We start from the raw sequence: 13,205 nt of genomic DNA, 5'->3' as shown, positions 1-13,205 counted from the left end.
GGGCTGCACTTAAACTGGGCTGGAACCAGCGTTCCTGGCGAATCGAATATCTAGGACTGTAGATAGGGCTTTAAACTAAAAAGGTTGTGGGGGGGGTGTCAGGTGAGGGGAAATTTAGAAATATAATGAGAAAAGTCAAAGCAACACAGCAGTGTAGTGATTTGGGTAAAGATAAGCAGAGTGTGGCAGGAAGGGACAGAGAATTTACCAATAATAGAGCATCAACAAGTAAGGTCAAAGCAGGAAAAAATGGTAAAAAGTCAAAATTAAAAGCTCTTTATCTGAATAAATGGGTTTGATCTAATAGCCATTACAGAGACATGGTTGCGAAGTGACCGAGATTGGTAACTAAATATTCCAGGGTACATGACGTTTAGAAAAGACAGGCAGAATGGAAAAGGAGGGGGTATAGCCCTAATAATAAAGAATGACATAAGGACAGTAGTGAGAAAGGATCTTGGCTCAGAAGATCAGGAAGTAGAATCAGTATGGGTGGAAATAAGAAATAACAAGGGGCAGAAAATGCTGTTGGGAGTTTGACGGAGTATTAATCATGAAATAATAAGAGCTTGTAACAAAGGTAATGCAGTAATTATGGAGTCCTTTAATCTTCATATAGACTGGGCGAATCAAATTGGCAAAGGTAGTCTGGAGGACGAGTTCACGGAATGCATTTGAGACGGTTTCCTGGAGCAATATGCCATGGAACCAACCAGGGAACAGGCTATTTTAGATTTTGTATTGCGTAATGAGACAGGGTTAATTAGTAATCTCACAGTAAAGGATCCTCTGGAGAAGAGTGATCATAATATGATAGAATTTCACATTGAGTTTGAGAGTGATGTACTTAAGTCTGAAACTAGAGTCTTAAACTTAAATAAAGCCAATTATATAGTATGAGCGGTGAGTTGACTAAGGTAGATTGGGAAATTAAATTAAAGGGTAAGACAGTTGGAAAGCAATGGCAAACATTTAAAAAAATATTTCAAAAATATTTCTCAACAAATGTACATTCCATTGAGAAATAAAAACTCCATGGGAAAAATGATTCACCTGTGGCTAACTAAAGAAGTTAAGAATAGTATTAGATTAAAAGAAGAGGCCTATAATGTTGCCAAGAAGAGTAGTAAGCCTGAGGATGGGGAGAGTTTTAGAAACTAGCAAAGGACGACCAAAAAATTGATAAAAAAGGAAAAGATAGAATATGAAAGTAAACTAGCAAGAAATATAAAAACGGATTGTAAGAGCTTCTACAAGTATGTAAAAAGGAAGAGTAGCAAAAGTAAACTTTGGTCTCTTAAAGGCTGAGACAGGAGAAATTATAATGGGGAATCAGGAAATGGCAGATGCGTTAAACAAATATTTTGTATCTGTCTTCACAGTAGAAGACACGAAGCATACCAGAAATAGCGGGGAACCAAGGGACTAATGAGAGTGAGGAACTTAAAGTAATTATTATCAGTAGAGAAAAAGTACTTGAGAAACTAGTGGGACTAAAAGCCGATAAATCCCCTGAACCTAATGGCCTACATCCGTGGGTTCTAAAGAGGTGGCTGCAGAGATAGTGGATGCATTGGTTGTGATCTTCCAAAATTCCCTAGATTCTCGAACGGTCCCCGCGGATTGGAAGGTAGCAAATGTAACCCCGCTATTCAAGAAAGGAGGGAGAGAGAAAACAGGGAACTACAGGACAGTTAGCCTGACATCAGTTGTTGGAAAAATGCTGTAATCCATTATTAAGGAAGTGGTAACAGGGCACTTAGAAAATCATTAGGCAGTCAACATGGTTTTATGAAAGGGAACTCGTGTTTGACAAATTTATTAGAGTTTCTTGAGGATGTAACTAGCAGGGAGATAAAGGGGAACCAGCAGATGTAGTATGTTTGGCTTTTCAAAAGGCATTCGATAAGGTGCCACATAAAAGGTTGTTACACAAGATAAGAGCTCATGGGGTTGGGGGTAATATATTAGCATGGATAGAGGATTGGTTAACAGACAGAAAACAGAGTTGGGATAAAGGGGTCATTTTCAGTTTGGCAAGCTGTAACTAGTGGGTTACCACAAGGATCGGTGCTTGGGCCTCAGCTATTTACAGTCTATATTAATGATTTGGATGAAGAGACCGAGTGTAGTGTATCCAAGTTTGTTGACAATACAAAGGTAGGTGGAAAAGTAAGCTGGGAGGAGTTCACAGAGTCTGCAAAGGGATATAGACAGGTTAAGTGAGCGGGCAAGAAGGTGGCTGATGGAATATAATGTAGGGAAATGTGAGGTTATTCACTTTGGTAGGAAGAATAGAAAAACAGAATCTTTTTTAAATGATGAGAAACTGTTAAATGTTGGTATCCAGAGAGACTTGGGTGTCCTGGTACAAGAAACACAAAAAGTTAGCATGTAGGTACAGCAAGCAATTAAGAAGGCAAATGGCACGTTGGCCTTTATTGCAAAGGGGTTGGAGTACAAGAGTAAGGAACTCTTACTACAATTGTACAGGGCTTTGGTGAGACCTCATCTGGAGTACTGCGTACAGTTTTGGTGGTCTTATCCAAGGAAGGATATACTTGCCTTAGAGGTGGTGCAACGAAGGTTCTCTAGATTAATTCCTCGGAAGAGAGAGTTGTCGTATGTGGAGAGGTTGACTAGAATGGGCCTATGCTCTCTGGAGTTTAGAAGAATGAGAGGTGATCTCATTGAAACATAAAAGATTCTGAGGGGGTAAAGGCTGAGAGATTGTTTCCCATGGCTGGAGAGTCTAGAACTAGGGAGCATAGTTGCAGGATAAGGGGCCGGCCATTTAAGACTGAGATGAGGAGGCATGTCTTCACTGAGGGTTGTGAATCTTTGGAATTCTCTACCCCAGAGGGCTGTGGCTGTTGAGTCGTTGAGTATATTCAAGGCTGAGATAGATAGATTTTTGGACTCTGGGAGAATCAAGGGATATGGGGATAGGGCAGGAAAGTGGAATTGAAGTTGAAAACCAGCCATGATCTTATTAAATGGCGAAGCAGGCTCGAGGGGCCGTATGGCCTACTGCTGCTCCTATTTCTTATATTCTTATCAGAGAGGGTTGATGAAGGTAGTGCAGTAGATGTATATATGGACTTTCAAAAGGCAATTGATAAAGTACCACATAAACAGACTTATTTGGAAAATAGAAGCACATGGGATTGAAGGGATGGTGGTAACTTGGGTACGTAATTGGCTAATGGATAGGAGGCAGAGAGTTGTGGTGAATGGATGTTTTTCTGACTGGAGAGAAGTATGTAGTGGGGTCCCCCAGAGGCCAGTATTAGGATCATTGCTTTTCTTGTTATACGAATGTTATATAAATGACCTGGACTTGAGTATAGGGAATACAATTCGAAATTTGCGGATGATACAAAACTTGGCAAGTAGTAAATAGTGAGAAGCATAGTAGCAGACTTGAGGAGGACATAGACTGGTGAAATGGGTAGACAGTTGGGTGATGCAATTTAATGCGGATAATTTAATGGGTGATGCACTTTGGGAGAAACAGCATTGAGAGGCAATATATTCTAAATGGTACTATTTTGAGGGGGGCAGGAGCAGAGGGTCCTTAGGGGTGCATATTCACAAAGCTTTGAACGTGGCAGGGCAAGTTGATAAGGCGGTTAAGAAAGCGTATGGGATACTTGGCTTTATAAATAGGGGCCTCAGTTGGAGTATTGTGTACAATTCTGGGCACCACACTTTAGGAAGGATGTCAAAGCCTGGGAGAGGGTACAGAGGAGGTTTACCAGGATGATACCAGGGATGAGGGACTTCAGTTATGTGGAGAGATTGGAGAAGCTGGGGTTGTTCTCCTTAGAGCAGAGAAGGTTAAGGGAAAACCTAATAGACGTATTCAAAATTATGAGGGGTTTTGATAGGGCAAGTATGGAGAAACTTTTCCCGCTGGCAAGTGGGTCAGTAACCAGATGCCATAGATTTAAAATAATGGGCTAAAGATCTAGAGTAGAAATTTTTTCTCACAGGGTTGTTAAGATCTGGAACGCACTACTTGAAGGGTGGTGGAAGTAGATTCCATAGGAACTTTTAAAAGGCAATTACTTGAAGAAGACGAATTTGCAGGGTTATGGGGAAAAAGCTGGGGTGTGAGTCTAAATTGGACAGCTCTTTCATAGAGCCGGCACATGCACGACGGGCCGAATGGCCGCCTTCTGTGTTGTATGATTCTATGATCTGCCATGTGTCTGCCCATTTCACCAGTATGTGTCCTCCTGAAGTCTACTATTAACCCCCTCACCGTTTATTACATTTCTGAGTATTGTGTCATCTGCAGGCTTTGAAATTATGCCCTTTGTACCCATGTCCAGGTCATTAATATATATCAAAAAGAGCAGTGGTCCTAGTACTGACCCCTGGGGAACACCACTGTATATTTTCCTCCAGTTTGAAAAACAGCCATTCACCACTACTGTCTGCTTTCTGTCTCTTAGCCAATTTCGTATCCACGTTGCCACTGTCCCTTTAATCCCATGGGCTTCAATTTTGCTAACAAGCCTATTATGTGGCACTTTATCAAACGCCTTTAGAAAATCCATATACACAACATCAAGCGCACCACCCTCATCAACCCTCTTCATCAAAGAACTCAATCAAGTTTGTCAGACATGATTTGCCTTTACAAATCCATGCTGGCTGCCATTTATTGACCCACGTTTTTCCAAGTGACAAATAATTTTGTCCTGGCTTATGGTCTCTCAAAGTTCCCCCTCCCACCGATGTTTGGCTGACTGCTCTGTAGTCTGTAGGAAGGCTTATCCCTCTTACCTTTTTTGAACAGGGGTGTAACATTTACAACCCTCAGTCCTCTGGCACCACTCCCATTTCCAAGGAGGATTGAAAGATTGTGTCCAGAGCCTCTGCTATTTCCACCTTTACTTCCCTCAGCAACCTAGGATGCATCCGGACTGGGTGACTTTTCTACTTTGAGCCAACCTTTCATGTTCCTCCTTTTTATCCTATTCAATTACTCTACTACCTCCTCCTTGACTGACGTTGGAAGCATCCTTTTCTTTTGTGAAGACAGATGCAAAATAATCATTTACTACCTCAGCCATGCCCTATGCTGCCACAAGAAGATCTCTTTTTTGGTCCCTAATTGATCCCACCTTTCCTTTGACTATCCTTTTACTCTTTATATGTTTCTAAATTACTTTAGTGTTCCCTTTTATGTTACCCGTTAATCTATTCTCAAACAATCTCTTTGCCCTTCTTATTTCCTTTTTCAGTTCTCCTCTGCCCTTTCTGGATTCTGCTTGATTCTCTACTATATTGTGAACCCGACATTTATCGTAAGCCTCCTTTTTCTGTTTCATTTTAATCTCAATTTCTTTAGTAATCCAGGGAGCTTAGCTTTGGATGCCCCTCCATTCCTTCTCATATGAATGTGTTTAGTCTGTACCCAAACTATCTCCTCCTTGAAGGCCTCCCATTGCTCATTTACTGGTTTACCTGCCAATCATTGTATCCAATCCATCTGGGCCAGATCCCTTTTCAACTCACTGAAATTAGCCATCTTCCAGTTGCATATCTTCACCTTTGATTGTTCCTTGTCCCTTTCTATAATTACTCTAAACCTAATGATATTGTGATCATTGTTTCCCAAAGGCTCCCCCACTGAAATATGCTCCACTTGCCCCACTTCATTCCCCAGACCTAGATCCATCGTGTCCTTAATGTAGCAGGATGTCCCATAGCTCCCCAATAGGGAGAAAAATTGCACAGAGTGACCGAAGATGAGGCCGAAAAGATGTTTCCAGGAGCCTTTTGGACAGAGGAGGGGTATGAGGTGTGGGGGTTGGTGTGGGGGAGAGGAGAGGAAAGTGCCATGAGGAAGGGGTTTACAAAGGAAATTCCAGAGTGCAGTGGCTGAAGGCTCTGCCACCAATGGTGGGGTGAAACGGTGCTGAAAGCTGAGGTAGTTGCAGAGAAAATCACACAGACCGTTGCTCATGGAAATAGGAAGGAGGTTCCGACAAGTATGTTGCAAATTAATGCAAATTAAAACTACGCATTTGGTCAGTGTCCCAAAATATTAGTCCAGCAAGTTCTGATAATGAATCTGGGAAGGCCAAAGAGAAAGACTCTGGCTATGGGTGAAACTGCACCTCAGTCTCAATTTGTGGCATGGCAGATTACTGGGCTGTTCTCATCCACGTCTGGTTGCTCAGGACACCCTGATAAGCATTCATGGGCTGGCATTTAAAATATTCCAATGAATTTATTTCTTCAAAAATAATTAATAATAAGTGTTGTTTTTCGGAAAATAAAAAAACTCCAGGTCAGAGTGGAGCAGTGATTCAACAAGCCTCTTTGCTAATAAATGAATTAAATCGGGATAATGTGGCCATCAAGCTCAAATAACTGACGGTACTTTCAAGCCAACTGCATTTCAGTGCTGAACCCACAACTTATTTGTCTCTCAGAATTTTATAACACTGAAGGAAAAATTCAGCCCATCACTCCTGTCCTAGCTCTCAAATTCTTTATTCATTCCCAGGATGTGGGTGTCGCTGGCAAGGCCGGCATTTATTGCCCATCCATAGTTTCCTTGTGCAACTGAATGGCTTGGTAGGCCACTTAAGAAACTGTTCCGAGTCAACCATCTTGGTGTGGGACTGGATTCACTTATAGGCCAGACCGGGTAAGGACGGCAGGTATTTTTCCCGAAAGGACATTAGTGAACCAGTTGGGTTTTTACGACAATCTGACAGCTTCATGGTCACCATTACTGATACCAGTGATAGTATTTGTTGCAGGATGTCATACCATGAGAAATCGCTAACCTTAATCGTTACTAACATACATAATTATATAATTGTTGCCTTCAAGCGGTGACATTGATCATTGGTATTCCAATGTCTAGGTCACGCACTGGCCACAATTTCCCTTATTGCGTTCCAACGTCTTCAATTCTCTTGATAGGAGGCATCCAGAAGGAGACGAAATGCTTCTCTTGAGGGAGGGAAGATCAGTGGGCATGTCAGCCAGGGGTGGTATTGTGTGCGTTTTGGTGGTCATTATTTAAAGAGAAAGGGCTTGGGAGTGAGTTGGCTGTCAGCACTATTGGCTGGGGAATCATGTTTGCCATTGTGGAGGTGAAGGGGAGCAGAGAGGTCTAAAGAAACATGGTGGGGGGAGGGGGGGGTGAGAGTAAACATTGAAGAGCCAAAATAGTAAACTAAAAAGGTTTGCTCACCAGCAACTTAGCTGTAATAATTTAAAGTGATTTTCATTACAATAATAAGGCCTAAGCAGCTAAAATACCTGTTCACTCGATGAAAGCGAGGAGTGTGACACTGGATTTTAATGGTCTCTTTGGCATAGGTTAATGATATGTATCGAGGATGAGTAAAGGCCATACGGGCTTGCCCCACTTTTTGCTGCACTCATTCCCACCCTTCATTACCCCCCTTCCTAGACTGGGAAAAGGGATAAAAAGAGACCCGTAGCCAATTCAGGAACTCTCTGGCAAAAATTCCTCTCTGACCCGTCAAAGGTGATAGGCAAGCCCTTGGAGGCCCCAGACTTATTGGTTATTACCAGGATCTCACCTTTCTTCTGCCCGATCATGTATTTTTCCAAAAATGCATCTAACATCTCCTGGAAGGACTGCAAGGAGTCAGTCCTCACTACCAACTCTGGAATCCACAGGTCCACCAACTCTGGAATCCACAGGTCCATCAATCTCTGGGGAAAAATATAACTTCTGCACATCCAGCCTGATTCCCTGCTTTGTTAATTTAAATGATAGCCCCTACCTCTGGCTGGCCCATCATCACAAACAATCCATCAAGTTGTATGTTATTGATGCCCTAAATAATTTTAAGCTAAATCGGATCCTCTCTAAGTCTTCTCTCCAGAGAATCCAAACCCAAAGCACAAAATCTTCGCTCAATGCACTTAGGCCGTGGATCATCTTGGTTGCCTCTGCACCATCCCTAGAACCATAGTGTGATTCTTGAGGTGGGGGGACCAAAAGGTTACGCAGTTCTCCAAATGAAGTCTTGCCAAAGCCTTGTATAACCAAGTTCAGCTTGGAATTGCTGTGGATTAGTTTAATGGTCAGCCCAATTGTGAATCCTGTTTGAAGTCAGTCAGCGCAGGCAAGACTATACATTTCCCCATAACAGTGATACGTAGTTAGTTAAGAGCTGCCATGTACTGCACCACAGAACAGTGTTTTGAGTCCTCAATTTCCGTTGTCCCATAATTGGGGAAATGAAGATTAGGCACCTCACTACAGGAAGGAGAGCAAATGAGAGAGCCTGTCACCATGGGACACTGCCACCAACCACCCAAGTAATCAGCTTTAGAGTAGTATTGGCCAGGTATGGGAGCAGCTTTCTCTCCCTTCCTCTTAGATGAGATAGGTGCATGGCAATGGGGTGAAAATAACATTAAGAAATCTCCTTTAGTTTCCTCTTTCAGTTGTGGGTCTTTTAATTCAGCCAGAAGACTCAAAATTTAGTTTTGGATGTATGGGATATCTATATAACCAATCTGTTTGTCTTTATACATCCCTTAGGTGAGGAAATATTATCACAGAAAATTGGCGCTCTTCAGGAAATTGTAGATGACGCTGACAAGAAGCGATCCCTTTACCTGAGTGATAATGGTATGTTTAAATAACTAGCAATAATAAACCATGCAATAAGGAACTCTGTAACTCAGCACATTAGTGTGTTAAGGCCCATTGCTGTACAATGACCATAGTAAAAGATGTTTCTTTTAAAATGATTATTTTAGCTATTTAGATGTTCTGTCTATTCCTCAAAATCAATAAGGTTCTTGAAACGTTCAAGTTAAGCATTCAGGGATTTATTAAGCATACAGTACATGCAATAGTACTTAAATGTACACTTAAAAGATAGTACTTACAATCACACCTGATGGTTGGGGACTTAAACGTGTTACGGCTCTGAGCTCAGTATTTTAGCTGATTAAACCCTTTTGAATCCAAATGCTCATTCCAGACTGCTACTTTTTATATATTTCTCTCACCCTAACTATGTGACAATCTGCACATTTCTGCACTGCATGATTAGACCAAAAGTAAAAATACAACTCTGTATAAGGAGAATCTGATTGGCCTTATCAATAATTTCAGTTGTTAAGCTGGTTTCTTTACTAACCATCTGTTTTTCCCGTTGGGCAAACGAGATCAGTACAACTCCCTTACTTCGTTATCAATAATTTTGCTCTTGTTACATATAATTGCTATTCCACCAAGTGAAACCTTTAATTCTAAGTATGGCTTTGATTCTATTCCATTTGGCATCAGCTAATTCCATCTTTCTCAGAAACCCCAATTAGAAAAGTAAAACATTTACCCAGATGTTGTTCTTGCATCCATTATCTATTACAATCTCCCTGAAACTTAGGAACCAGTATTCAATGGCACGTCATTTAATTAAGTTCCCTTTATTAAGTAGGTGATAACTTCATATTGAAAGCTACCAGTGCCGTTGGGTCAGTCTCAGTTCAAAAGTTCAGTGGTCAGTATTTTAATAATGAATCATACTACTCTGCTTAACAAACAAAGGCTAAAAGCCAGCATTACACCAGCATAAAGAAAAATCACTAACAGTATTCCATTATTGGACTTAGTCATTCTGACTAACCCTTTCCTTACCATAATTATAAATCTATAGCTAGTACTTATGGAAACCAATGTTGGCTAAAATCCAGTTTTTGATGAAATAAGTATCAGTTATCTCATTGCTGTTTATGGGACTTTGCTCTGTGGAAAATGGCTATCACCTTTGCCTACATAACAATAGTAATTTCACCTCAAACGTAATTGGCTGTGAGGGACTTAGGGAAGTCTTAAGAGATGTGCTAAAGTGCCTTTATAAATGCAGATTCTTACTTTCCTTAAGTAACCTCAGTCACAAACCGAACCTTGGCCGGCTTACGATGCGTAGTGTCCACAATCGTCTGACTCAAATAGATCCCAATCTAGACAGGCTACTTTACAATCAGTAGAATCCTATACTGAAAATATTGCACTACTGCTGCTCTTTCACTGGTGTGTTTCAAACAGCAGTGCACTGTCACCTGGATAATAACCTGCATGCTCATGGAATTCATGATTTAATTGGCGTTGTATCATGGCCATCCATCTCTGGTTACAGACAAATTGTCACAGACCAATATGTTCTTTGTAATTTCAATGAGACTTTGAAACTACCGGGAAGGTCAATTGCCTTCACCAGAATTGTCATTGCAGTGCCTTTGTCAAGTTGCTGTGGCTCTTCGCCCAGTGTTTCCAGTTGCTGTGTCTCTTTGCCCAGTGTTTCCCGTTGCTGTGTCTCTTTGCCCAGTGTTTCCCGTTGCTGTGTCTCTTTGCCCAGTGTTTCCAGTTGCTGTGTCTCTTTGCCCAGTGTTTCCAGTTGCTGTGTCTCTTTGCCCAGTAGGCATCTTTAACAACGTGCATCATAAGTGTTATGTTGGTTGCGTTGAATTTCTCATGTACGTGCAATAATATTTTGCCAGGAACTGAAGTTAACCAGAACAGAGCTGATTTTGAAGAAGGCATGGAAGACGACCAAGAAAACTTTGATGAATTACGCTCCAAGAAAAAACGGAAGTGCTCCAAAAAAAAGCGAAGGCACTAGCTGGGAGCCAAACTTGTACAGTGAGGGTGGGGGTGTGTGTAGGAGAAGATTGAAATTTCAGTGTATGTGTACCAGCATTTATATATCAGATGCATCCCTTTGATCCTGCTGATTGAATGTGGACAGTTCATTCTGCATTTGCCGCTAATTATACACTTGGATAATTGTTAGATCTCTTCTACTTTCTGCCAACTTCAGCATCTGCATCAGATGAGCCCTTCACAAATGCCAGGCTTTCTCAACTGTTTCAAATACTGACCAGATGGTTGTATCCCTTTGCCACGATGGTATGTTTATTTTTCCAACGAATGACATTTTTAAAAATCATTTGGTCAATTGTCTTTTCCTTGGAAATCTATTGATACCCCTTTTATACAAAAAAAATCAAAACACAATAGACCTATTCATATCAATATACTTTTCCTCATCCTTCCATAGATAAAGGGGTGTTCTTGAATATCAGTGTTTAGATGGAGGGAAAGTTTCTGGTAGGAGTTAGTAGGACTGATGGGCTGCAAGACCTGTGCCATTGCACCTCTGAACCAGTCCTGCCAATGAGGTCATACATGCTCACTGCTAAACAAAATCATCTCAGAGACATAACTAAAAGGATGTTAACATCGCTGGTCATTTTTAACTTTTGATTTTTTTTTTTTGGCAGGGTACTGATCTCTCCTCAAATACTCATCCTATGTATTACCACTAAATGCCAGTGTCTCCTCGTGGTAGTGTAGAGCTGATGTTTACTGGATTTTTAAAAAAGTTTTTATTTCTCATTATTATTGCACCTCAGTTTACATGCTGTTGTATTTGAAATTTTACATTGATTTGTTGACATGTATTCAAAAATAATTCAAAGATGAAAGCATTGTAAGTTTATCATTGAAGTATGATTGTAATATTTAGTTTACCTATATGAATTTAGTTTACCTGTATTCTTTATGAAGTTAAACCATTTTTTTAAGATTTATAGGTTTTTGCTTCCGTTTGGAATAGATGTTTATAGATATATACTTACTTTGGACCAAATTGCTTATAAAAATCAACTTTAGCTCATTCTGTTCACAACCAAAATTGTAGAAAAGGCATGTACAGCCTACTCCTGTTAATATAAAGTAATGTTTTGGTCGGGAAAAAAATCTGAATTACCCAATAGTTTGAATTAAGCAATTCAAATGACACAACATGAGGTGATTTTTGCAAGATTTGAACTTGAATTAACAGATAATTTGAAAGATGCCATTTTGAATTAAGAGTAGACCAATTGGTAAAATTGCTTGAAACAGCTAACAAAACCCTTCCAAATAATGACTTTTGTTGAAAGTTTGAAACTTTTTATGAATGTCTGCAAGTTGTGAAATTTTTGATCTAAGATGGTTTAAGATTTTAGTTTTTTAGCCATTTTTATCCTTTATTATTGAAATGGGAAACTGTCAAGCCAGCAGATGTAAATTAATCTTTTTGCACACATCTTGTCATTTTACATCATCATTTGAAATGAGCGATTACCAAACTGAGTAGTCCTTTACCTGTTCATGAAATTCAAAACCAGCAGTCTGACTCAATGTCAGAGTAACATTGCTTGCTCTACAAGAAGCTGCCTTTCAAGATTAAAACAATTCTGCACCGCATTTGAAGTTTACTTTGTTCTTGAAAGATTCTAGATTTTAAGCACAAGAAAATGAGCAAATAAATTGCTAACCAAGTTGCGCATCTAGGTTTAAAATAACAGTGTATTTTATATTTTACCAATTGATCGATTTTTCTCCAGGAAATAGTGGGTATAATAATGTTTTACCAACTGACTGAAGCTTTAATTTTTCTAGACTGTCATTTTGAAGAGTACTAAAGGAGTACTTTCTTTCTAAATCCTTATTTTTACTGAGATGCCTTTTCTGGTATCAAGTTTGTAATAATTGTTCTAAATATTCCAGTGTTTTTGGTCTGTAAAATGTATTACTGAAGTAAATCATTTTCCACACAGTGTTTTGTGACATTGAATGCTTAATCCGTAAAACACGATAAACCAGCAGAAGAAACACTGTCCAATGATGGACTTAGAGCTGGAAGGAAAACTGGATTTCCAGTGATTCTTTGACTGACTATTGTCCAGGTTCAAGAAAGTCACACTCATGGTAGTTTTGTTAATCAAAACTAATTATTTAATGATATAATTCATACGAGCATGCATGAAGCAAAATCAAACAATACGTATGACCTTACTCTACTCATTATTCACTTAGTAATTCACAACATGATTATTTAATGATTTAACAATTCATACAAACATCAGGCAAATCACACAATATATACAACCTTAAACTAAGGGTTTTGCATCAAGGCCTGAAGGGTGATCAGCTCTTTGGCTCTTGAGATCTTTTCCTCTTCTCTGATGTCCTTCCTGTAAGCGAAGTTTCTTCAGATTCTGTCGACTGCAAAGAAACTGTTTTTGTCGCAAAGTCTTTTTATATTGTTTTGGACCAGTGGGGCGTAGGATTGGGTGAAAGTTCCATTCTTTTTGTCCAATCGCTCCCTTTGTTACCAGGCTTCATCCATTAC

At 39.9% G+C, this 13,205-nt stretch overlaps 1 protein-coding gene across 5 annotated transcripts in view; it reads left to right on the top strand.

The window, feature by feature from the left end:
* LOC137318413 (TPR and ankyrin repeat-containing protein 1-like) overlaps positions 1-12,630 on the top strand; it is a 99,925-nt gene extending 87,295 nt beyond the window's left edge. For all 5 annotated transcript variants that reach the window (XM_067981322.1, XM_067981321.1, XM_067981320.1 and 2 more), the window contains 2 exons: positions 8,555-8,644; positions 10,525-12,630. In XM_067981322.1, coding sequence (XP_067837423.1) covers positions 8,555-8,644; positions 10,525-10,646 — 212 coding nt within the window. In that variant the 3' untranslated portion in view covers positions 10,647-12,630. The remainder of the gene's footprint in view (positions 1-8,554; positions 8,645-10,524) is intronic.
* Positions 12,631-13,205: the final 575 nt, after the last annotated feature.

This window comes from Heptranchias perlo, chromosome 3, assembly GCF_035084215.1.
Source record: "Heptranchias perlo isolate sHepPer1 chromosome 3, sHepPer1.hap1, whole genome shotgun sequence".
Lineage (NCBI taxonomy): Eukaryota > Metazoa > Chordata > Chondrichthyes > Hexanchiformes > Hexanchidae > Heptranchias > Heptranchias perlo.
Note: the sequence above shows the minus strand (reverse complement) of the source record. Positions and strands in the feature narration are given on the sequence as shown.